Raw genomic sequence first — 25,872 nt, 5'->3', positions numbered from 1 at the left:
TCATTTGCCAGTTTTAAATACCAATTTTTTCATTCATTGTTCCAATTACCTGTTTTACTGCTCTAGGCAATTGTTAGCTAGGTCACCCTAAATTTGCATTTCTAAAGAGACAACACTTAATGTGAAACAAGATAGAGAATTTACATCTCATAGTATACACAAAGCTAGAGAATTTAAGCTTTTCAAAAGAATTTTGGTTGTGTAAAAGGAAGATTAATAACTGGATGCAGAGGTAATATAACATTACTTAAATTTATCATCAGATTTTATAACAAAGTCTATTTTATTTAGATAGGGACTTTTAATTTAGTTTTGATCTTTTAAATAGAACATTAAACTCAAGGCAGACACACAGTGAATATTGAGTTTCGACAAAGGAAGAAATGCCGTGGGGACTGGGCCACACAACAGTTTCACAGTGAATTTCGCTACAAGGAAATTCCTCCAAGGCTGGTGGGCAACCAAATGCCAATCAACCCACTCTCTGATCAGCCCACTCCCTTGTCATTATATACACCAAAGCCAAATTATTTACAATACAAAGTAATGTCTGGTACCTCCAAAAGCCAAAAAGTTAAGGTAACACAATCCAAAAACAAACAAACAAACAAACAAACAAACAACAAAAAACAGAGGTTTGGGTTTGAAAGGACTCTGTTCATTCTAACTCTTGGGAGTCCCTGAAGAAAAACAAACAAACAAACAAACAAACAAACACCACAGCAGTTTCTCTAAAAAAAGAATCTGTGGTGCCTTTTCTGTTTTTTCTTAAGGAGGGAGAGGGGGTTGGCCTGGGGGTTAGAATTCCTGGGCTGTTAATTTTTTTATTTTTGTCCCCTTGTGTCATACCAAGGGTTGCAAGAGAAAGGATGGGCCTGTATAAATAAGTAGGGAAACAGACAGAGGGAAGTCATGTGGCTGGCAGAGGTTTAAGAAGACAGAAATTTAGTTGACTGAGAAAGCTTCATAGAGAGAGCAAATAGAGGTCTTATAACTACATATATATCCATATATAATCTAAATGTCAGTTTTTATTGTCGACTATTGGTGATGGAGCTACTAAAAAATCCTTTCAAATTTCTTATTACTAGATTTTAGATAGAACAAACAGTTAATATTTCTGGCCTTTGAACTGCTTTAACAAAAAGTATCCTCCCAAGTACCTTAACCAAGGATATCACTTAACGTTGGATATGCAAGCTGTCTCCAAAGAGGTGACAAGCAGATTTTTACAGAATCCAGAATCACCCGAAAGATAGCTGAGAGAAGGACAGTTTCACTAGCTATAAATGAGGTATAACCCACATTTCTGTCAGGCCATACTCTCTGGGTCTTCGTTTCTCAGATGACCTTCCACTCACAAAGGCCCAAAACCTTGTGAACTCCCTGCAGATAGAAGAAGGCAGGAAATCAAAGATTGTTCAAGGAAGGGGGTAAGATCAATAGTAAATTGGTACCCCAAAAGTCACAGAAATATCAAACTAAAAGAAGCTGGTTCACTGACCAGCAATCAAATCCTTGCCATAGAGGTGAAGGTGTAGAATTGAATTTTAGCTATTATGCCATAAGGTTAAGTGGCCCTTGTTCCCTGACCAGATATAGCAAACCTAAGCCATGGTGGGAATTTTAAACTGTTTTGGGTCAGATTTTTTTTCTCTCTCTTGATTTAGTCAAGAGAATTTTTAAGGCTAGCCGTGACACTATTATGTGTCCTTTTGAAATTTGATGTTTTCATTAATTATGTAGAATAATAGATTTCTAAAATCTTTCAATTAATAGCACACAGAGAAAGGCTGGGATGGCAGGCTTGTTATATAAAGAAAAACTCTCAGGTAGTCAATCTTTTTAATTTTTCTTAACTGGCCAGAGTTTTTTAGAGGTGGAACTTAACTTCATACAGCGATGAAGGTTTCAGTTGACATTAGAGGGAGCCAGGAGGTGGTTAAATCTAAGGGAAGATAGGCTAAAATTTAAAAAAGAAAAGAAAGAAAAGGTCCGGTGCAGTGGCTCACACCTGTAATCTCAGCACTTTGGGAGGCTGAGGTGAGTGGATCACCTGAGGTCAGGAGTTCGAGACTCATACAATGAGTCTCACGCCCACATAGTGAAACCCCATCTCTACTAAAAATACACAAAGAATTAGTTGGGTGTGGTGGTGCATGCCTGTAGTCCCAGCTACTTGGGAAGCTGAGGCAGGAGAATCATGTGAACCTGGGAGGCGGAGGTTGTAGTGGGCAAAGATTGCATCACTGCACTCTGGCTTGGGTGACAGAGTGAGATTCTGTCTCAAAAAAAAAAAAAAAACTAAAAAACCAAAAACCAGAAAAAAAGGCAATCACACAATTTACATAAAGTCAAGATCTCTGAGCATAAAAAGAAGTGATAGCCAGCTGACAGAACTTGACCTTTAGCTAGCAAACCTCAAAATGAAACCCCAAACCACTTACCTGGAGATGCAGCCCAATCGGAAGCCTGCTCTCGGCCATCACGGAAGCAGAAACTCCCAGAAGAGGTGCTCAGCACCAGAATAAACCTCAGATCACAACCAAAAATTATTCGAAGATGAGGGATCTCTGGAGGTAGAAGCTCCCGGACTTCAGCTAATCAAGTCATTTGTCAGGACAATACGAGCTTCAGCTTGTAGCAGGGCCCTGATAGGGGAGTTGCTGTAGACCAAGATCTAACTTCATGCTCTTTCAGAGAATCCCTTCATGGTTACCAAAATGTAACCCAATGAAAAAGTGACTGAGACAGATCTCAATTGATTAGAGGTTTATTTTGCCAAGGTTGAGGATGCGTCTGGGAAAAAGAAACCCAAGTCATAGTAGGACCTGTGACCATCACTTTTTCCAAAGAAAGTTTTGAGAATTTCAATTTTTTCTTTTTTTTTGAGATAGAGTCTTGCTCAATCACCCATACTGGAGTGCAGTAGCACAATCTCAGTTCACTGCGACCTCCACTTCCTGGGTTCAAGGGATTCTGCTGCCTCAACTGCCTGAGTAGCTGGGATTACAGGCGTGCCTCACCACGCCCAGTTAATTTTTGTATTTTTAGTAGACACAGGGTTTCACCATGTCGGCCCGGCTGGACTCAAATTCCTGACCTCAGGTGATCTCACCCACCTCAGCCTCTCAAAGTGCTGGGATTCAGGTGTGAGCCAACCATCACACCTAGTGGAGTCTACTTTTTACATAAGAAAATAAGAGAGTAGAAGGAAAAGTCAATTATGCATGCCTCTTGTGCTCAGTAAATCTATGTTTTACTTAATATTAAACTTTAAAATTACTTAATTTAAGCATGTGGAATTATAGCTATCTGTTTGGGAACAAAAGAAAGTCAGTGATTCAGTTCTCAAGTTTAACTTTGCTTTTGGCATAGTGAATTTGGGGTCGTAGGATTCTAATTTTCTTTCACAAACATTTTGGACAGGGAGTTCGAGTTCTTAAAACTCTGGTAATCTCTTCCACTTCATCATTCCCTTTGATAACAATCTTTCTCAAAACCTTGCCTGAGTGGCTGTCCCTTTATTTGGCCTTTTCATTGTCTTTAAATATGAGGTTCCCCAAAACTGTGACTCAGACTTCAACTACATTAGAACAGAACCCGAAAGGGTAGTCATTCTCTGACACTAGTACTTATTTTATGTTAAATCCTACTCTCATTATCACTGGCACTTTGCAAATGTTCTAAATACATTTGCAATGTAACTTCACTTTTTCTCAGATTCTTTTAAAGTTTATTTCTAATTTCCTAAAGCAATTAACCAAAATAATTGCTGGCTATCATTTATTCTTAAAATGGTGGGCAAGCACTGTTGTATTTTGGGGAAAAAATCAGTTGTCTTTGTAAGAGTTAAAGAAAGAGGAAAGAAAAACGAAATGCGGCTGGCGGTTAAAGACAGGTTTTCTTTAGTGAAAACCTGAGAGGCGCTCCTGGCTGGTTTCAGTCAGGCGCGCTTTCTCTTGCAGACTGAGAGTGTATATTAGTTTTAGGGTGAGGGGGCTTATCACAAGCTTGGAATGTTTATGTGTGTGGAGAAGTTTTTGACGGGATTAGAATCTCTCTGGGAGGAAGGGAGGTTATTTTGCGGCAGGCAGCTTTCCGCACCGGACGGGGGTCATCGCGAGGCTACAATGTCTCTGGTTGGGGAGGGATTTGGAATGTTTTTTGGTTGGAGATATTATTTGTGGCTTATGGTCATGCTGACCTTAGCCATTAGGCTGATGCCCTTTGGATTTAGGTGGCTTTTTATTAAGGTGAACTTTAGAATCAGGGGCTTGTCCAAGATGGCAATGCTCCTGCTCTGTCAGTCATAAAAGGAACAAACAAATCACTAAGGCACCTCCTATAACTTTAAGTAGTTCACTAAAGGAGGAGGCAGAAATATGGCATACATATAATATGTTTATTGCCTACATTTCAGTGTAATATGTGATAAATTTAAGAGTAAAGTGTGTGTTAATTCTTCCAACAAATGTTTTTGAGCTCAAAGACAGATAGACATCATTCTATGTATTTGGTCATCATAATGACCAAATTTACAATTAATGACATATTGTCATGAATTTTACATTCTGTCTGAGGGAGACAAAAAATAATCAGTGTAAAAAGTAAGTTACATAGCATACTCAAAAGGCGATAGCATTAAGGAGAAAACAAATGCAACGTAAAGGAGGGTCCAGGGAAATGCTATAGTTTTAAGAGTGGATAGGGTAGACCTCAAATCAAAAACAGCATTTGATCAATTGATCAAGAACTTGAGCTAGGTAGGGAGATCAGTTGCAAGAAGAAGGAATGGCCAGTGTGAACACAGAAAGGCAGGAAGAAACAGTACCAAAGAAGAGATCAGAGCGAAGTGAATAAATGGGAGAACAGCAGAAGAGAGGTCAAAGGGGTATGGAGAGGCTTTAGGCCATTATAACGAATTCGTTTTCTACTCTGACTAAAATGACAAATGACTAAAGAGTTTAAAAGAAGGAAATGACCACATAGACAATTTATTTTGAAGATTCTTCTGACCACAGTGCTGACAGTTGAGTGTAAATGGGGCAGGATCGAAAGCTATGAGTTAGGAAGTTAACTGTTCCTAATAAGTGAGGAGGAAGGTATTGGTGGCTTGGATCAAAAATAGAAATGATGAGAAGTTATAGGACAATGTGTGTTTTAATACGAAAACTAATCTGTTTGGAGGTGAGATTTGCAAGAGCAGTATATGGGGTGACTCCAAAGTCATGGGCCTGAGCTCTTCACTGGAGTGAAAGCATTGCCAATCAGCGCTGAAGCAGATTGCAGATGAAGTAAGCTTGGCATGTATTGGTGGGGAAACGTGTGGTACTCTTCTGGATATGTCAAGAATGAGATGTTACTATTAAGTAGTAGGTATCTTTGGAATTTCAGGAGAAATTCAGACTTAAATAATAAATTATCTGGTCACAAGTTTTAAAATGACAATTCAAATCGTCATAGCAATGAGAGAAAAAAACAACTTGAGGGAAAATAATATTCTAATAGGAGTTTGGAATTGAGCCTCTAGGTGACAGGGTTCAGTGAAGTATTTGACAATGAGAAATATGACTTCTTTTTTCTTTGAAGATTACTAATCTGTTTTTTGGTTTTTGCTTTTATTTTTTATTTTTTCCTTTTCTTGTAAGCAAAATGCAAAATTGTATTGCAAGAAAGAAGTTTGAAGACTGTCATACTGACAGTGGCTCAAGTGAAAAATACAAAGGGCTCAACAGCAAGGAGAGCATCTTCACGTTAATACCACAGTAGTTGGCAGCTCTATTTGTAGATCTTGTATGCTATGGGGATATTAATACATTGGAGAACTTATTGTAAAGATTAAGGGCAATCTACTTTAAGTGTATGGCAAAAAACTGACACAGTGGTGCTTAACGATTGTAACTGAAAAATTTCTTTTAAAACAAGAATGGCAGTAGATTAAAGCATATTTATTTTGGGAGATTCTATAGTAAATGAAAACTGATGTGATAGGTACGGAAGAAAAAGAAGGCCTCAAGTCTACCTTGAACAGCCATAATTGATAATGAGGCCATTGGAGAATGACTATAGGAAATATTTAGAAAATGTGTTAGGGAGATGTAATGAAATTATTTAGCATAATTAGTGACTATAATGTGCCAGGGACTGATCACTGAGAAAACAATGGAAGGAAAGACATACTCTGTCCTTGAATTAAAGGAGCCCACAACATTTTTTATTAATTTCTTACTTTCCATGTTGTATGCCACTTAGTTAATCTTGGGGCATATATGTAACATTTGTTATACCATAACTGACTAGGGACAGAGTTCATAATTCAGTCATTGCTTTTGTACCCTTGTACAAAATAATTATATGTTCTGTATAATTCAGTTCTTGCAAATTTATCAACTTTATCTCATTTTACTGTTCACCAAAATCTCTGAGGCAAATATCAAACATGATTAATAATCGAGTTCTGAATGAATGTAAGAATCACACCATCCTTCCATTCCTTCATTTGTCTATTTGAGCACAAAAGACCTATAATGAGTAAGGGATTTTGAAAAGTGACTCTATTTTCTTGTTAATAGCTATGTTAAGCTGAATTTTTTAATAAAGACATGTGAATATAAGTGTGTGTATGTGTATTTGTAAGTGAAAAAATAAAAGGAATAATTTCCTTGAATGTTAGAGTCTAAGAGTTATGTTTTATAAGTACATACACATATATATAATATAGACATAAATTATATATGGACATTTAGATAGCTATATTGATAAATGAATATAGATATGTAGATCTCCTTAATCTTAAAAAACCTGAATTTTAGGTTTCTATAATTCTAGAAGATCCTAGACGTCTAATTATTCACACTTAATGACTACCGATAAATATCTGTAATTCTTGAGGTTGCATAAGAGTATCTACTTGATATAGAGTGAAATCTCAGCCTGAGTATGTATGTATCATTGCATAAATTTTCTTTCATATTTTGTTGATAGTAGAAACAATGATAATTGATCAACTTAATCACCATTTTGAATGATCAAAAGATTTATAAATCATCTTTTTTCAGCTTATTTAAATTATGAAAAATGAAGAGCAAAGTGGTTTATTTATTTGCTGTTTAGAAAAGTAAACAATAGGGCATAGCATGGTGGCTCATGCCTGTAATCCAAGCATTCTGGGAGGCCGAGGTAGGTTGATCACTTGAATCCAGGAGTTTGAGTCAAACCTCGGCAACATGGCAAAACCTCATCTCTATGGAATATAAAATAAAATAAAATAAAATAAAATAAAATAAAATAAAATACAAAATTAGCCAGATGTGATGGTGTACACTTGTACTGCCAGCTATTGAGAGGCTGAGGTGAGAGGGCTGTGTAAGCTTGGGAGGTAGAGGCTGCAGTGAGGAGTGATCAAACCATTGCACTCCAGCCTGGGCAAAAGAAAGAGTGAGACCCTGTCTCAAAAAAAAAAAAAAAAAAAAAAAAAAGAAAAATTAATAATAGTACAAGTTAGATGTTAACTATTTTGCAATATTTTCATTTTAATTAATAGAAAAATCATGCAGTAATATAAAATAATGATCTATGATTTATTACATGTCTAGTGTTTAAAACATCCCTTGATTTTATAATAGCTGCTCAAAAAATATGTGATGAATGAAGGTGTAAGAAGATGAATAAAAGAAAAGCCCACACTTGTTCAATGAAATCAATGATACTGAGAGAGGGTTGTCCCAGTTCCCATGTAAAGGAGATTTGGGGCATAGAATAATCTACATATTGTCCATTCCTTTCTCTCCTTTGGGAGAGCACAATGGCAGGGAAATTATTGAGAGAGTTTTAGCAGGTAGTTATAGGCATACATTTTACATTTCAGGATCACCAATTAATTTTTAACATATCCCCTTCAGTATCAACAAATAAGATGGCTGTTACTGAATAATTTCTCTGCGATATAGGCCTTATATCAACAAAGAAGCCTATTATTCAATCTCCCTAAAGAGAATTATTGTAAATAATTATGGAATCATTAACAGAAAAGCAGGTTTTGTTACAAACAGATGCATCATGGCTTTTAAAATCTTGATATAATTGTAAAGCTATGTCTTAATGGAATATTCTGCATTATTACTGTCATTAGTAGGCATTTTTAAAGTCACCATAGGAGGTAAGTATATTTTCCATTAAAGGATTATTTTAGTCTGAAATCTGTCTGAACTATTATTCTCTATAAACTTTAATGGCATGAATGCCATAAAAAATGAGAAAATGTTTTATTCTTTCAGGTATGATTTTAGTGAATATAAACAAAATGAAATTACTGCATTGCTGGTGTCTTGGGATATTTAGCATAAGGATGGTCATGTTTTAAGTTGTTTAAATGGCAAATTTTTATGTGTTTTATAAATGACTATTACTTTGTATATGAAGAGTTTTGCACATACCACAGCGTATCAAAACTCATTGGAAAAGTAATTCTTACCTAAATCATATTAATTTGGTTAGCACTTTCAATACTAATGATAATGACATTGTGTTCTTACCTGTATGTAAGGTAATTGTGTATCAAGGTATTTAGTTCAGGGAGAAAGTCTTCCATCCTAGGGAGAAAAAAGAAGCTACAGACAAAGTAGTTGTAAAAACTGGTTTATTTTTTTAAAAATAAATACAAAAATATAAATATAAAACATTAGCAGATAGAATTTGATGAAATGAAATTGCACAAATGTCTGTATACCAGGTTGCATATCACACCTACTAACACCACATGTACATTTTTTTTAATTTAATGTACAGAACAGGATATACCTTAAAATTTTTCTTCACCTTTTTAAAAGCTTCATTTGCAAGGGCAGGACATGTATCTAACAGAAGCGGCTTGTTTGTGAGGTTGCTTAAGGGAGAACTATCCTGTTCATGTTTCTGAAATTATCTTTTATTTACTAAGATGGACAACACTGTATTTCCATAGCTTTGGCTCTTGGAAGTGATTAAATAAAATGTTGTATATATTCCATGAGACATCCTACAGGAAAGAATTAATGTAATTAATGAACAAATTAAGAAGTAAATGGGAAAAAAAAATTGTGCTGACTGGCAGGAAAAACCTCCTGAATATCAAATATTGTGAAGTGGAGACAGCATGGGTATAGTTACTTTCTCTTGTTTGAACAGAACATATATCCTACGTTAAGAGTCTTTGTCACTTTCCCCACCACCATACATTTCTGCTAGCTTATTAAACCGAGGGCCCCATTCTCGGAGGTAATCGTAGTTTTGGTCTCCTTCAGTAGTACCTGATTCTAATGAACTCAGAGATTCAGCAATGGAATCATTTCCTTCATAGGCATAGGTTGCAAGTGAGTCGTATGGGGGTGCGGTGGGGTCAAGGTCATGCTCTTTTAGCCTTTCATTAATGAAATCCCGGACGTCCGTGTTATCTGGAGCTGTAGGAGTCCTCCGAGGAATAAATAACGTTTCTGGAATAATATCTCGCCGGAGCTTTTTTTCCTCAATGGCTGCAGGATTCCTCAGGGTGCCGATATCAAAGGCCTGGGTGTCCTCCTCTCCACCACCCTCATCGTTATAGCTCACAATGTTGTCTCTGATATCTTCTTTTGACAAGATCAGAGGCTCTTTTTTTCGCTGTCTTTTCAGAGCTGCAAACAGTACTACTATAACTTGAAAAAAGACAAGAAGATACATTAGACCTCCCTTCAAAACACTATAACGAGTGGAAATACTATAAAGGAGTTTAAGTTACCCAGGCTTTCTATAACAGGTTAGACTTTCAGATTAATTTTATACTTCCCACAGTTTGGGGGAGGTGTCAGGGGAGATGCTGAAGGGTTTAGCAAGGGTGGGTGGTGTTTAAGATCAGTGTTTCTAATTTATTTTTAAAGCAACGTAAAATATTCCTTAAATATAGTGACTTATTTTTAAAGCAACGTAAAATATTCCTTAAATATAGTGACTTACACTTTATTTTTCTAGGAACCATTTAAAAAGGTTCCTCATTGTACAGATAATATTTATATTTTGCATTAAATAAGGAACGTAAGATGCTATATAAAATTTGTGTGTATAAATCTACACCAATTGAATTCAGCTTCAAGGAAGACAATTTAAAAGGACAACCTGATGCTTACTTTTTTCAAAGCCTTTACATAATAGCAAAAAGCAACATCCTTCACAAGATATTGAGTACTGACTTCTGTTAAATAGCTTTGCTGATGAACTTACATATTTTTTGTTACTTTATTAAAAGAATGCTGTAATTATTGAAAAAAAAAAGATTATTTAGAGTTAGATGGATTTAGAAATTTCTAAGGTTTCCATGAAAATATATACCTTGCATGAGACCCCCCCAAAAACATTGTTAGGTTACAAGATGGCAAAGAGTAAATTTCTCAATTTACGAAGAGTAAAATTCTCAAATTACAACACTGGATTAGCTCCCCCCCAAAATTATGAATCTTGGCTAGATTCACAATAGAAAAGTGTACTGCTCAAACTGGACATTTTCCCACTTCAATGAGAGACAATATTCATAATCATAACAGTGGAAATAGCATAAATGATAAGAGAAAGTTAGTATCAAATTCTTCTGATTGCAGTAGAGTTTCTCACCCTTACTCATTATTTCCAAACATTTTGATCCTCAACCTTTAAAAGGATTCAAGGGAAAAAGTGTGAACTCAGTTAGACAAGGATGGGAAGATTCTTACTGGATATATATATATATATATAAAATAAATATATATGATATATATCCATATATATCCAAAGAAATATTGATACAAGTATTTATTTACCTTCTTTGAACACACATTTAAAGAGTATGTAATTAATTATATTATTATATGAAGGGGTATTAAGTTATGTTTTCTGTTTTAACATCGAAAGCACAGACTAGTCTGTCTTTAACCTATGTGAGAAGGCAAACAATAAACATTTTTAATGCCATGAAAAAGAAAGTTTTAGCCATTGATAAGTGTTCTTGGCCAAGTAATTAAAAAGCAAATATGCAGAGCTTTTTAAAAAGTGTATTCTTCAAGCTTTTAAGAAAATATGCCATTTTATTTTGCATAAATTCAAATATTTATGCACATAAAAATGTGTAAAGATTTTAAATCTCAGATTATTTATCATCAACCAAACGACCTTGCTCAGCAAAAGCCTTCTAATGTTGAGAATAATGACAACTAATTACGATTTGCTCCAAGTTCAAGTTCATTTCCCTTTTTCTTGAATGTCTTTTGATTAGGGTAATAGAAATATAAAAATCTGTTTAAACTAACAAAACTAGAGAGAATACTTAAACTGATTTTAATTCAAAAGCAGTTAAGCAGTCTGCTCCTGATTATAAAATGAACTATCATTGTTTGGGGGAAAAGTAAATCAGGTAAAAATCTATTTTAATATGATTTTAGTGAATATGTAAGATAGTGAGGCCTCCATCCAGCCATAATAAAAGTGGAAATACAGATTTCGCGGGATCTCTGCATACACTAATAGCAAGGTACCCTAGCTCAAACACTCAGAAATTATGTGACCTTGGAAATTATTCTGACTATTTTGAATTTTCAGTTTCATTATGCATAAAATGAAAATAACACCACACATGCCAGATATTTTTTTGTCAAGTGAAAAAGGTTGTCATGGCAAAGTGCCAGTGACAGAGTCTGAAACACAGTAAACACATACTAAAAACTTACCACCATTAATATTATTTGTACTAGAGACTTTCATTTTAATTGCATATTTTAATAGAACAAGTTTTCTATATGATTTAAAGTATAAATCCCCCAAATAAATATTTATATTACTCATATTTGCTATTGGGGATTCAACTATTGTAAGGTACATTTATTAACTTTTCCTCAATGTTTGTTGTATTAATCGTAAGTCAAATTATAAAAATAGAATTATACCAAATTCTCACTCTATGAAATAAAATGAGGCATATATTTTTTGTGGTACAGAGAAAAGTTTTGTTCTAGATTTCATTTCATAGTAACAAATGATAAAATGTGTATTTTTTAGTTTGCATGTTCTTATTTCCTGAACCACATAAAAATCTAATCTAGAATTGTTCAAATCATCCATTCAATGATTTATCTGTCATAAGTAATTTACCTTTCTGATATTTAAACACAGAGTGAAAGTACATAAATGCTATGATAAAAGCAGAAAAATGGAAACTTCTATAGAATGAAGTAGACATAACTCAAATAAAGAACGTGGAAATATTTTTAATCCATTTCTTGTTGTTGCAGGCCTTAACTTCATACAAAAACATGCTCTTTTTTTATAATCATAAAAATATTGCTACAATTTATTATTGTCTACATTATTTTAATATTTAAGACAAATGCTAAAGTTTTACTTTATTTTGTATGTGTGAAAAGTTAGCAATTATTGAATACAGGAATGCTGATGGGAATCGCTTCTATATCAAGTTTTTGAATTGCTATTCTAACAAATGTTATCAACTTAACCTTTGTCTTTGTTGTTTTTAGTCTTATTGAGATTGATTAACGTCTACCTTCCAGAGTTGTGGTTTGAGACCCTACTATTTATCTTCCATCTCTTCCAACTCTTACTTGATTCCTGTATAGAAGATGTTCCAGAAGAACCATTGCCCCAGACTCTGTTACTACACCACTCAGGAAGAAAATAATGGGCCAGCAATAAAATAATTGGGGTCCTGGCCACTGATGTGTCTCCTTTCATTTGTTCACTGGACTTAGGTTCTAAAGATCTCTTAATTCCATCAGAACATTCAGCACGGCTAGCAAGAATTTTGTCTCTCAAATTTCCAAGCTCCTACACAAGCCATTCTGCATTCATTCTTCTTGCCTTTTCCTTTGTTTACTGCATTGTGGTGAAAGACAGTTGTTGTTTTTTCTAAATATTTTGATTCCCATTACAATGAATTCTAGGCCCCACGAGGTAAAGTTCCGCTATTACTACGACTACAACAAAAATTCTTTATATATTCTTATATATTCTGATCAAATAAAATATTTTAATATAAAGCATATCACATAGTTAATTTATGTCTGTCTTAAAATGTGGGATTGGTTTTGGGAAAGGGATTTTAATAGCAACGATTCTTCTTCAAACACATACTAAAGAGCCTAGAAAATGTTCCCATTGTTTTAAGATTTCTTACCCAGTAGAATGATGATGCAGAGGAGGATGGCGATCAAGGCCCCGGTGCTGAGGCCGGCAGGGAGGAGCAGGGCTTCGGCACTGCAGGATTGCATGTTGCCTTGGCTGTCACAAGCACACACTCGAATGGTCAGTGTGCCTGTGCTGCTCTGAATTGGGTAATCATTGTCTGATATCACCACAGGCAAGAGATAGGTACTGATTTCATGTCTATTGAATCCATTTTTTCTGGTTAAGATTCTGGCAGTATTATCTAAAATAAATTTTAAAATATTACAATTGGTTTGAGATAGTACATTTTCCCCAATGTGATAACCAAGGTTTAACATATAAATAAAAATGTATTTATGTAAAAAATAAAATTGATATACATTTTCCTAAAAAATAAGTACACTGCAATTAATATATAGATATGACAAACGATTACTTTGAAAAATATACTATGAATGGTTTATTTATTAGGTTTTCACATAATTCCTCAGTACTGTTTTCAAAGTGGTAAATTTTTATAAGTGAATCATTTATGAAGATTACATAGATAATAACAATTGCTTTCTCTTTTCAAAAAACCTATTTTGCATGCCAAGAGAAAAACCATACTAAATGTGTGTTTTTTAAATTTATGTGCATCTGTGCACGTGTGCTTACACACATACAGAACACACATCAATCCAATATTCATGAAGAAAATGGATTAGGTAAATTTCACACATTGTTGCATGTCTTAAATCAATAACAAAATAGAAGAAGAAGGTTTTTTAACGTTCAAGAGGCATACATCTTGCCATTGCAACAGTACCTTTGTAACAATGCCTTTGTACTGAATCACCTCACACGCTACTTCTCATTCTTTTCACTCCTTTATGCATATTTGGCTTTGGTGAATCTGCTGCTGATAAATCTCACTGAAGTCTGCTTAAGAGTCTTACTGAATCATTCATTTCTCTACCCTATGTGTCCTATATTATAGTTGTAAGAATTATTTCCAGCCTTTCTAAACTTATCAAGACTCAATCATTTCCTTAACATCCATAAAGAAACCTCTTTCACATATTTTAGTATTTTAAAATTGAAGAGAGTACACATTGCCAAATAAGGGTTTACTAAATATGTCAGTAAATACTTGATTAAAACAAAATCGTATAACTCAGATCAATACATTGACATGGCATATATATTGCAATGATTACATTAGGGACATTTCCTGTTAATATCATCATAGGTCATAGTGAACAAGTTCTGAAACTTACCTTCATTATCCTGTACTGTGAAGTTTGGATTGACAGCAGCTAAACTGAAAAAAAATTTCTGTCCACCTAAAGGGTCATCTTTGTCTACTGCACTTATAGTCTGTATTAGCTGCAGAAAAAGAAAAATATATCTCATCAATATATCTCTTATCCATGGGTATAATCTACACTTTTTTAAGATCTTCATTTTGTCTAAAGTTGTTCAAAATAATTGACTTTTATTTCTTGTGAATGTATCCTTGAGTTAAACTATCTTTTTATTATTACTTTGATTTTAATAATCTCTCCCTCTCTCATCTCTCTCTCTTTTGGATCATACCCTTTACTTCAAGATGGTAAACAAAAATATATTATTTGGGGTTTTGTTAATTTAGATATAGCACTTAAAATGAGATTATTTTATACGCATTTACACATTGATCTGGAAGAATTTTTCTAATGTCAGAAAAATTTAGGAAATTATTGTGACTATGCTTTGTTTCTCCCCGAAAATAAAATGAAAAATGATCGAGGAATGGAGAGATTTTATAGGTAATGTTATATGTAACTTTTTAACAGAGTCTTAAACATTATTAGAAACTTTGACAGTCCGAGTTCAATTAAGTTACATTTTCAATAAAATTGTATTTTAAAAATTCAACATATGTATATTACGTGGGGATTATTTGAAAAGGGTAAACTCTGATTGATTTTACGGTAAGAGAAAACATAAGAAGCTATATGGTAGCAAAGTAGACAATTTAGCTCCAATACATAATCAGATCACTGCTTTGGACATATATGATTAATATACAAATATGAATGTAAGATGTATATATATATGTAATATGTGGGGTTTTTTTGCATCTGTATTCCTTTTGTTCTTTAATTTATATTTATAATATGATTTGTATATGTTTTACATATTTTAATTTTGAAGACAGCCTCAAAAGTTGTTAAATATGTACACTGATGCCTATATAGTCAAATTAATGCTTAACCAAAAGGAATACACTTTCTACTGCATTAACTCAATGTTATGTGGATGTTGGGTTAAAATATTTGTTGCTGATGTTTTGTTGGTTTAACAAGTGATTTCAAGTTAAAAATATTATGTAAAAAATTACAAGAAATAAAGAAATTATTACAACTATCTGTATTAGATTACTTTTCTTTTAAAATGTCTTAGAGCAATGAAAATGTGATGTATTTGTGGTAGTAGCCTGTTTAATTACAACCCTAACCATTTATTTCAATAGGATACAAGAAATATAATTGGACATGAAGATTTATATTTATTGCCTAGAAATAAGCAGCAAGAAAAACATCATTTAAAACTTTTAATTATTTCAAAAGTACATTTTAAAAACATAGCAACATAATTATTTGACTAAATTTTAATTGTAACTTAAAATTAAATATAAGTGAGAATTATAAAAAAGCAAGAATATAAATCTATTAAAATTAATAAAGTCAAAATATTATTAACTAATACTACTTAAGATGTGTCAATTCCGTGAAAAAACATTTCTTGACTGATTTGTTATCTTAAGGATTTCGTTTTCAAATAATGATTTATAAGAATATATTGAAGAGGAAAAAATGACATAAATGGAATAACATCAAAAAAGACAGTAGACTACTACAAATTCTTAGTCATTAAGATTAATATTTTAACATTCACATACAGACACAAAAAGTGATGGAAATGTAAAAATAGGGCTAATGGCGTTTGAAAATGGAAACTCAAACGTCTCAAAATAAATATACATTTCCAACTGTATATTTTCCCTTAAAATAAACTTACAAAGTATAATTTCAATTTATTTTTATGGATCAAAATAATGCAGTTCAAAAAACAAATGGCGACATCTTTACCTATATCTATCAGAAACTTTAAAAATTAACATTAAAATCTTTAATTAAAATGTGCTATTTTAATCAAATATTATAGCACTATTGATTTAAAGATCAGTAGTTAATTTATACATTTTCGTTGAATATTACAAACGGGGTAAGTCAAACTCATAGAGATGATACAAACAAAATCATATGTTACAGAATCTATATTACATTACAATATATTTTTATGACCTTAAGACATCGCTATTGCAGATGCAGGCACTTATATCCTTTACAAGATAAAAGGTTTTTTTTTTTCTCTTTAAGACATTACTTCTAGTGTTCAACTTCTTCATATCCTGAATTTACCTCTCAATCTTCAACCGTATATTAAAAATCACAATGCTTTTGTTTTGGTAAATATGCCACAAAGACTGGTAACAGATATCAGAACTTGGCAACAAGGACGTACAATTATTTTCCCTGGCTCTTTCTGTAAGCATCCACTGTCTTTTTTTGTCCTGGAGACAAACTCATTTGATCCATTTCCAATAAAAGAGTTTTCCACAATTAAGAAACAAACAAACAGAAACTAGTGATTTCCAGTATTTATTTTGAGCATATGAAGAAAAGTACACAGATGAGTCATTTACATTTTATCTCCTTAGCAACAATATAATTGATTTCTATTTTCACTGGATTATTCTAAAATAATCTTAAATCAACTTGAGGAATGTTTCAGTGATCATATTATTATGGTGTCTGGAACAATGAATGGGTTTTAAGATATTTAATGTCTGGAACAATGAATGGGTTTTAAATATTTAAAGTTAGAAAACTGGTTAAGTTTTAATATGTTTTAGCATTTTCTGTGGGAAGCCTTGGAGTTTCTGTTATTGAGAACATTTTCTTTGTGCTGGTAAAATGCACTCTTTTGGCTGGGTGCCGTGGCTCACGCCTGTAATCTCAGCACTTTGGGAGGCCAAGGTGGGCGGATCACAAGGTCAGGAGATCGAGACCATCCTGGCCAACATGGTGAAACCCTGTCTCTACTAAAATACAAAAAAAATCAGGCAGGCATGGTGGCATGTGCCTGTAGTACCAGCTACTTGGGAGGCTGAGTCAGGAGAATCGCTTGAACCGAATCCAGGAGGTGGAGGTTGCAGTGAGCTGAGATCATGCCACTCACCGCACCCCAGTCTGGCAACAGACAGGTTGCTTCTCCAAAAAAAAAAAAAAAAAAAAAAAAAAGCACCATTGTACCCTTTTCAGTTGTTAGGGAAGTAATAAGCATAGAGTTGATTTCTGTTTTCACTGGGCTGTTCTAAAATAATCTTAAATCAACTTGAGGAATGCTTCAGTGATCATATTATTATGTTGTCTGGAACAATGAATGGGTTTTAAGATATTTAAAGTTAGAAAACTGGTTAAGTTTTAATATGTTTTAGCTTTTTCTATGGAAAATATGTAATGGGATATTTTTGGTTTCTTAAAGGCTTAGTTGCCATTTGGTTTGGTATCTGTTGTTAGTTGACATGTGGTTTGATAAGTCACGTAGATACTATTGAAGGGAAATGTAAGCAGCATCTCTCCCTAGAGGGTCATCTTGGGAAACCTGTGGTATTACATTCTTGCCATGAAGATTAAAATTATTCAAATGTGTTTTATTTACTTAAAATATATTTTATTGACTCCAGGAGTAGGCATGAGTGAGACAAGATAGAATGAAAAACAAAAAGAGCCAGCCCTCTATCCTCTCTTTTGCTGAGGTCCTCTGACTCTCTCGGAGATGGAAAAGGTGAAGGGTCAAGCCGCCTAGTTCAGGCGCAGGAAGGGACTACTAATATTACATCAGTTAAAAGTTGCAACATTTCCAAGGAGAAATTCTACCCTTAGATCAGAAAATAGGCAAGAGCAGGGAATGGCTATTAGTTTTATTTGTCACCTCATTTTGTCCACAACCAAATGAATGGATTATTTTCCATGTCGGTGTCACTCTTAAGTGCTACTCTTAAGGAGCAGTTAATTCAGAGGAGTGTTGGGTGGACTGAGATACACCATAAGAAACTAAAGCACACCTTGAAACCGTGACATTCTTCTGCTTCCTTAGGAGAAGGGGAGTCAGAGCTAACAAATTAATTTTAAAAAGGCTCTGAACAAGAATTTTATGAAATTACCACTTTGATTTTGCCTGCTAGGATGTCATAACCTAGAATTTCAATCCTTAATATATCACAGTTTAGTTTAACCAAGGCATTTTTCAGCCTGTGAGACCAAAGTGACATCTAACAAACTGGTGTTATTAGAATTTGCCTGTATGGAAGGCTATTGCACAGGCAGCCAATTCGACAAAAAAATATTAATCATCCTCTTCCTATCAGGTGGGTCAAGACAGGCTAATTCCCTTTTTATTGAAATCATCTTTTATTTGATTATTTTCCTTCAATATGCCAGCTGTTTTTTAAATGTCCAAAAGGTATGGGGACGTTGTGAGCCAGTTATAGTTAAAAAGAAAATCGGCAGAAGGAAAATAAACAAACATCCTTTCCATTTTGTATATTTTGAATACATTTGTAAATCAGTATTTATAATGACTTGAATGCTCTGAAAAGATATCTTTTGAAAATCAAATAGAATAACCATAGAGGGAGCAATGTATGCAGCAGTAGCAAAGTGGCTAATTTATCTCTTAGAGAAAAGACTTCAGCGTATATCATGCTGAGCCTGCCAAGCAGAGGATGATTTGGAATGGTATTTTCGGGGCGTGCACTGTTTCATTAAGCAGTAAGTGGGAAGCAGCTAAGTCATTTAAATATTCCAAATTAAACATTTCCATAACATTTTCAAGTAAAAAAAAAAATGAATCAAATCGCAGCAATTTTGCCATATTCAGACAACAGACAGGCTATTGAATTCTTGTTAGAATCTTCAAAAGAAAGAATTTGAATTATTCCACAATATAATTTGCATAAAAATGTAACAATGACATTGATGTTTATAAAGAGCATCAAATAATGTCAAAACATAATGCAATTTCATGATGGTTCCTTTTTTTAATAAAACACATTTGATTCCCAATTATTATTTACACTACGCAGCTTCCTTCTGTGAAGATAGCACTCAAACCAATTAAGAGCATTCTCTTTCAGCCATATACACTGGAGCTTTTCAATCAACAAAACGAGTCCACTGAGGAAAAGACTTACAGAATTATAAACAAAGCTGACGCAGAAAAAATGTTTTAAAGTACTAAAATCAAGTCATTAAGCACTTCATACGTTGCTGTAATGATGACATGCAATGTGTAAGTCTAAGGAGCAAATTCTGCTGCCCTGATGCAAAACCATATCTGCACACATCAGAATAGTTATTAAATATTCTGCTGCTCCCGTACATTTGTCTCTGGTTTTCCACAGCATTCATCTCTCATCTGTCTAGCAGGTATCAGTATTTACTTAATGACGCAGCAGGGGGTCTTAGGGGTTTGCTTATCTTTGTTTTGAAAGTTTTGAAAGTAGTTATTCCTTCTTATATTTCGACTTTTGTGGCAACAATAAAATTTTATTTCAGCATTAGAATTTTACAAAGGAAATATGAAACCTGGTATACGGCTTTTAAAAACACTTTCACCTTTAAAAACATCAGTTACGGTTTTTAAAAATGCTATCGGGACTGTATACGAATGTCTCCATCTCTGTGTATTCTTTCCTCTCAGGATTTTGAAAACAAAATATTTCGCACACAGTTAAAATCTTTCCATAGTTTTAATCCTGTAGGTGCTTACCTGCCCTGGTCTGGCATTTTCACATACAAAAGTGTCATAGAACACAGCAAACTGTGGGGCATTGTCATTAACATCCAAAATTCTCACAAAAACAGCGACGCGTGTTGTCTCTTTGGGATTGTCTAGAAAAGGGGAAGAAAAATATTGTTTAGGAAGACAAATTTTTGCATCAAAGTTAATTTATATAGGCATCTTGTGGATATGAAGTGCTCACATACAAATAAGCATTGCAATCATTCTACTAACATAATGAGCAAATGCAATAAAGAAAATTACTGCAGAGCCTAATTAAGTAGTCATGGATTCAGTTATCATTGGGCACAAGGGTACTATTATTATTTTGGAAATCATGTTAAAAGTACAAGCCAGTATAATTGAGTTCACACTATATTTGTGTCCTTATTGTCCAAATACATAAAATAAGAACACTTATTTATTAAATCCTTGTTATACTTCATTGTACCATTTAATTTTTACCTATATTTTTTTGGATGAAGAAATAGTTTTAAATAAATTGGTAATTTATCCAAAGTCATTTGCTCGTAAGTGGTAACTGTCATAAAACCTACGTTTGTGACTAGTTTTATCACCAAAGTGTATTTCAACACTACTCTCAAATTTCTGTTTGAAAATTTTATTATATGGGTACTTACTTTACAAACTACTTGAAAAATTTATGATGAAATATGAAGATTCAAATATTTTATTAATATAGTTATTGCTGGTACCATCTCCACAATCTAGCTCAATTTTGCATTACAATCTATTGTCACAAATTAGCTCAGTAGTAAGACATAGCATACTAATCATACCTTTTGCAACAAATGCTGAAATCAACAGCATCAAAGTTCTCACATAAAAAGATGCATTTCTGGCTGGTCACGATAGCTCACGGCTGTAATCCCAGCATTTTGGGAGGCTGAGACAGGTGCATCACTTGAGGTCAGGAGTTCAAGACCAGCCTGGCCACCATGGTGAAACCCTATCTCTATAAAAAAAAAAAAATACAAAAAATAGCCACGTGTTGTGACAAGAGCCTGTAATCTCAGCTACTTGGGAGGCTGAGGCAGGGGGATCACTTGAGCCCAGGAGGCAGAAGTTGCAGTGAGCCAAGATTGTGCCACTGCATTCCAGCAAGGGCAACAGAATGAGACTCCATCTCAAAAAAAAGATGCATTTTCAAACTTGTTTTGATATGTAAATTAATAAAAATATAAATGCCTCTTTATTTAGCTTAGCTTTGAGTAACAACCCTGTATTGGTTATAATTGCATTTTTTTCTATTATAGATTTTTCTAGTCACTTATGCTAGCTGAGAATGTGTTTACATTTTAAATTCAGTTTATATTCATCAGGTTTTATGATGTCAATATCTCAGTCTTTGGATACAGTTAAACTTCTGTGTAAGTTTTGGAAAAGTGAAGCTGAAGAGCAATATAATGCAATAAAGACTATAATTAGCAGAAAACAAAACAAAACAATAGCAGAATAGCTAGGGGACAGTGGCAACCTTATTAAATGGTCTCAACCAACATCAGCTGTGGATATCATTTAGCCCTGTAAAATTGATTTGACGTCTTAAGGTAATCTAAATAATTTTCAGATAAAAAGGTAAAATATACTGTCACATACAAACAGGAAGTATATTACTACTAAAAATAATTTATATCCCCTTGTTCTGTCCATATAATTGAATGTTACTCCAATATTAAAATTAACACTTTAAAAAATGATATATAAGAACAGACTACTTAGCAGGGATGTATTTACAAGGTTGAGAGAGAATAAAGAAAGGCAGACAGAATTGAAGTGTATTTATCCCTCTTTGCAGAGAAAATTTAAAATGCATCCTTTATTCACTATTTATTTAAGTCTTACTGCAGTCTACTGAACTCACATGTATTCAGTTGTCAGGTTCTAACTTCATATTTGCTAATATATTGTTGCATATTATCCACTTGTTAGTGTACCAGGAGGTTTAGAGTTCAGACCGTGGAGTCTAACATAGCTGCTGCTTTGATTCACAAGTTCACCAGTCATTTGTTACATTACTTTGGCCAATTTACTTCACGTATTCAATGTCCTGGTTTACTCAGTATAAATCAAAGTAGAACCTCTAATCTCACAGAGTTACTTGTAAAATTAGGAGTTAATGCGGCCGGGCGCGGGGGCTCACGCTTGTAATCCCAGCACTTTGGGAGGCCAAGGCGGGCGGATCACAAGGTCAGGAGATCCAGACCATCCGGGCTAACACGGTGAAACCCCGCCTCTAACAAAAACATAAAAAATTAGCCGGGCATGGTGGCGGGTCCCAGTAGTCCCAGCTACTCGGGAGGCTGAGGCAGGAGAATGGCGTGAACCCGGGAGGCGGAACTTGCAGTGAGCCGAGATCGCGTCACTGCACTCCAGCCTGGGCGACAGAGTGAGATTCCGTCTCAAAAAAAAAAAAAAAAAAAAAAAAAAAAAAAAAAGAAAAGAAAAGAAAAGAAAATTGGAGTTAGTGCATGAAAGTTTCTTATCAAAGTATCAGTTTAATGATCAGGACTCAATATGCATTGACTATAATCATTACCATCATCTTTATTATCATATCTTCTTCATTTTCTCGTGTTACTTAAAAACTTGTACTTTTTCCACATAAAGTATCTATCTAATAAAAACACATTAATTAGCCTTCCTACCATCCATGTGAGTCTGAAGAGGTGTGCATTTGGGAAGAAGTGGAGAGAGGAGAAAAAAAAAAAAGGAGAAAAATGCTGTCTCATTATTTTCCGCTTCCTCTATGCCAGACCATTTGCTAATACCCAGAGCCATGGTGTTCTCTACAAATGGACCTTTTGCTATCGACTTGTTGCTATGGAGAAAAGTGGGAAGGTATGCTTCTTCCATATTTTCTGGAATGTGCTCTTTAACCTAATTATATAGTGAGTAGCAAAATATTTCCTTTCAATATAAAGTCTTGACATATAAAGAACCCTTGTTGCTAACAATTCACTTTCTAATGATGCCACAGGAGCCAGGAGAGACAAAAGTTTCATATCTAAAAAATTGCGTCGTCAGCCACTTCCCTAACACAATATAGAGATTCTCCAGGATCTTTACAAATAACTCAAGGCTCTTAAAATCAAAATCGAAATCCACAGGGATGAATGTGCTTTGTAAAGCATCGAGCCTGGAGCCACCTATTCAAAAAACAGTGCTTACACTAATCTTTTTCTGCTGGCAGACGTTGTCGCTTATGTATAAATAAAAGTATAAAGTGTTCCAAGGAAGAATCAAACTGAATAGCAGTTGGCATATATTTACCACCTGAGTTTCTCTCAAAGTTCTTCAGGGAAACACTACTGTAGCAAGAATGGATCAGCAATAAAGGATCTTAAAATGTATGTCCTATGGTGAAGCCATGACTATGCATCCACAGGCTTTTTCATGCCTCCAGATGGAGAAAGTTTAAATAATTATCTAGAAATCACAGGCATTCGAAAAATATAACTGTTTTACCTGCTTTGGGTAAGAATTTCTATGAATAAGAACTATGGTGTAGATAATGGAGTTCTTTAGTCATAAACTTAGTTCTATTGTCCTCAGAATGTACTGCAATGATTATAGTCAAATTTTCACATGTAGTGAGAGGAGTTCTTTGGTTTCTCTAACAAATATGCCCTAAAATCCCAAGTTTATTATTAAGTCATTGATTGTGACCTTAATTTTAGATGTTTTATTCTCCGCATGACATTTTAAAATATTTTTGAAGAAGAAAAAGTGGAGTTATTCCATGATATGATGCACTACATAATTACCTGGAGTGGTACCTGCCATACGATGTGATATATTTGTATGGAATGTAGACTTAAATGATTAGAAGTCAAGCCAAAAACGTATTGGTAAGAAGTACATTTGAACACCATTCTGTCCTGTTCAGGGTGTGATGTATGACACACTGACTGTAAAGCCAGTGTTTAAAATCTAGTAGAAAAAAATCCTTACACGTTGTTTCGCTCTCATCCTCATTGCATTTAATGCCCAGAACAGAATAATGGGATCCTGATTTTGTGGTTTGGCAGGTATGCATTTTTGGCGGTTGTTCTACAGATTGATTTTATTTGAGGACAAAAAAAAAAAAGATTCAGTCCTTTAAAAAAAGAAGTAATTGGCTTAGCTTTTTACAGCATTGTAATTACTTCAACTAGCTTTAGAAGTTAAATCTCACAAAATATCTGAAAGGGAAAATGCAGTTCCTTGTTCACTAGGCTTGAATAAGGATATTGAATCAAGCAGAGAGCACAATCATGATTCTGACATGACCAGATTGTATCATGTTAGGTACATCTAACTATGGGGATGTGGATACAGATATAGAAATAAAAACTTTCTTTAAAAGAAAAACTTGGAAGTATTTAGTTAGCCTTAAAATCAAAAGCTAAATTCACAGGGTATTTAGCTTTTATATGTCATATATAGCAATTATATGGAGAGAACAAGGGGATATGAACAGATATTTATATCTCACAATGGAAAAAAAATGGACCATTTGAGATTAATCTGTATTTCAGGGGTAGATGTAAGCAAGACACTAAATCTATTGCTTTGTCCTGAAGCTTTGAGTTCATTGCTGATGACCTGTCTAGCCTAATTCAATTGCTCTGGGACACTTGGTGATTCGGCCTCATCCAATGCTTTGCCTTCCAAAGCCTGTAGCAGTTACTTCATATAAATAACTTGAAGTTGATACGTGTTTGTGGATTCAGCTTAGTATTACAGATCTAAAATTTATGGGCTTAATTTTTAAAAACGATTCCATCCCTAATTAGTGCTTATTTTAAAAACAGTTCAAGAGTTGCTCTACACCACATACATCACAACATGGGAATTAGAAAATCTGAACAGGTTTGCATGTACATGTGCTGGAAGGGCTGGCTTCATGGGCATGTGATCCAAGCAGTTCCACAGGGCCTTACTCTTAGAAGAGACTCACACTTGTTTTAATGCTGCATCTTACATTTCTTAATTTACTTTTAACAAGCACCTGCCATTTTCATTCTACAATGGGCCCCATGAATTGTCCTAGTATGGGCAAGAACTTTCACTTTTAGAGGCAAATGTGGCTTGAATCTGTCAGGTTTTAGTGAATACAATTTTGTAAATTAGCTGTGGAATTAAGTAATGAATCTAGAAATGACATGGTTTCAAATCTCAGTTGTGCTAACTCTGACATTATAACTTTGGACCAGTTACTAAAGTTCCCAGAGCCTTAGTACCTTCTCTGTTAAAGGTTAATAAAAATATTAAGAGAAAATCTTTTTTTTTTTTTTTTTTAGAATGACACCTGACATATATGATTAATGTGAACTCTGATTAACAATATATACCTGGGATTCCTCATCTGTAAAAGAGAAGTTGTAATATCTACCTACATGTTTGTTGATAAGATTAAATTGCATCATATATACCCAGCATTTAGCATAGATCCTAATTATTAGTGTGTGAGTGACAAATTTAATACTTTTAATTTTTCCACAAATCATAATATCTTTAGTCTATAATTCAAGCTCATTTTTATTAGTTAATATTAAATATACATTTACATATATGGAAAGGTGGCAAAATATGCCATTTTGGCATACAGATTATTTTGAGTTAAAGGTACTCAAAACAAAACAAAACAAAACAAACCACGAAAAACAGCAGATGTAAAAAGGGTGTTCTGCTCCTCCCCTTTTCTTCCTGAAAGCAGGAGATAAAACCCCCATATAGAAGATGTCCTCTCTATACCAGAAGAAAAGTAACATTCTTATCATCAAAAATGGGAAGTGAGGCCAAGAAAATTCCATACAAACAGATTCAGAT

At 34.0% G+C, this 25,872-nt stretch overlaps 1 protein-coding gene across 2 annotated transcripts in view; it reads right to left on the bottom strand.

Moving 5' to 3' along the window:
* Nucleotides 1-8,624: 8,624 nt before the first annotated feature.
* LOC126955961 (cadherin-10) overlaps nt 8,625-25,872 on the bottom strand; it is a 164,803-nt gene continuing 147,555 nt past the window's right edge. For both annotated transcript variants that reach the window (XM_050792723.1, XM_050792722.1), the window contains 4 exons: nt 20,026-20,147; nt 14,421-14,529; nt 13,172-13,423; nt 8,625-9,674 (listed from right to left, as the gene is read on the bottom strand). In XM_050792723.1, coding sequence (XP_050648680.1) covers nt 9,184-9,674; nt 13,172-13,423; nt 14,421-14,529; nt 20,026-20,147 — 974 coding nt within the window. In that variant the 3' untranslated portion in view covers nt 8,625-9,183. The remainder of the gene's footprint in view (nt 9,675-13,171; nt 13,424-14,420; nt 14,530-20,025; nt 20,148-25,872) is intronic.

This window comes from Macaca thibetana, chromosome 6, assembly GCF_024542745.1.
Source record: "Macaca thibetana thibetana isolate TM-01 chromosome 6, ASM2454274v1, whole genome shotgun sequence".
Taxonomy (NCBI): domain Eukaryota; kingdom Metazoa; phylum Chordata; class Mammalia; order Primates; family Cercopithecidae; genus Macaca; species Macaca thibetana.
The sequence above is the reverse complement of the archived record's forward strand: the minus strand, read 5'-3'. Positions and strand labels throughout refer to the sequence as shown.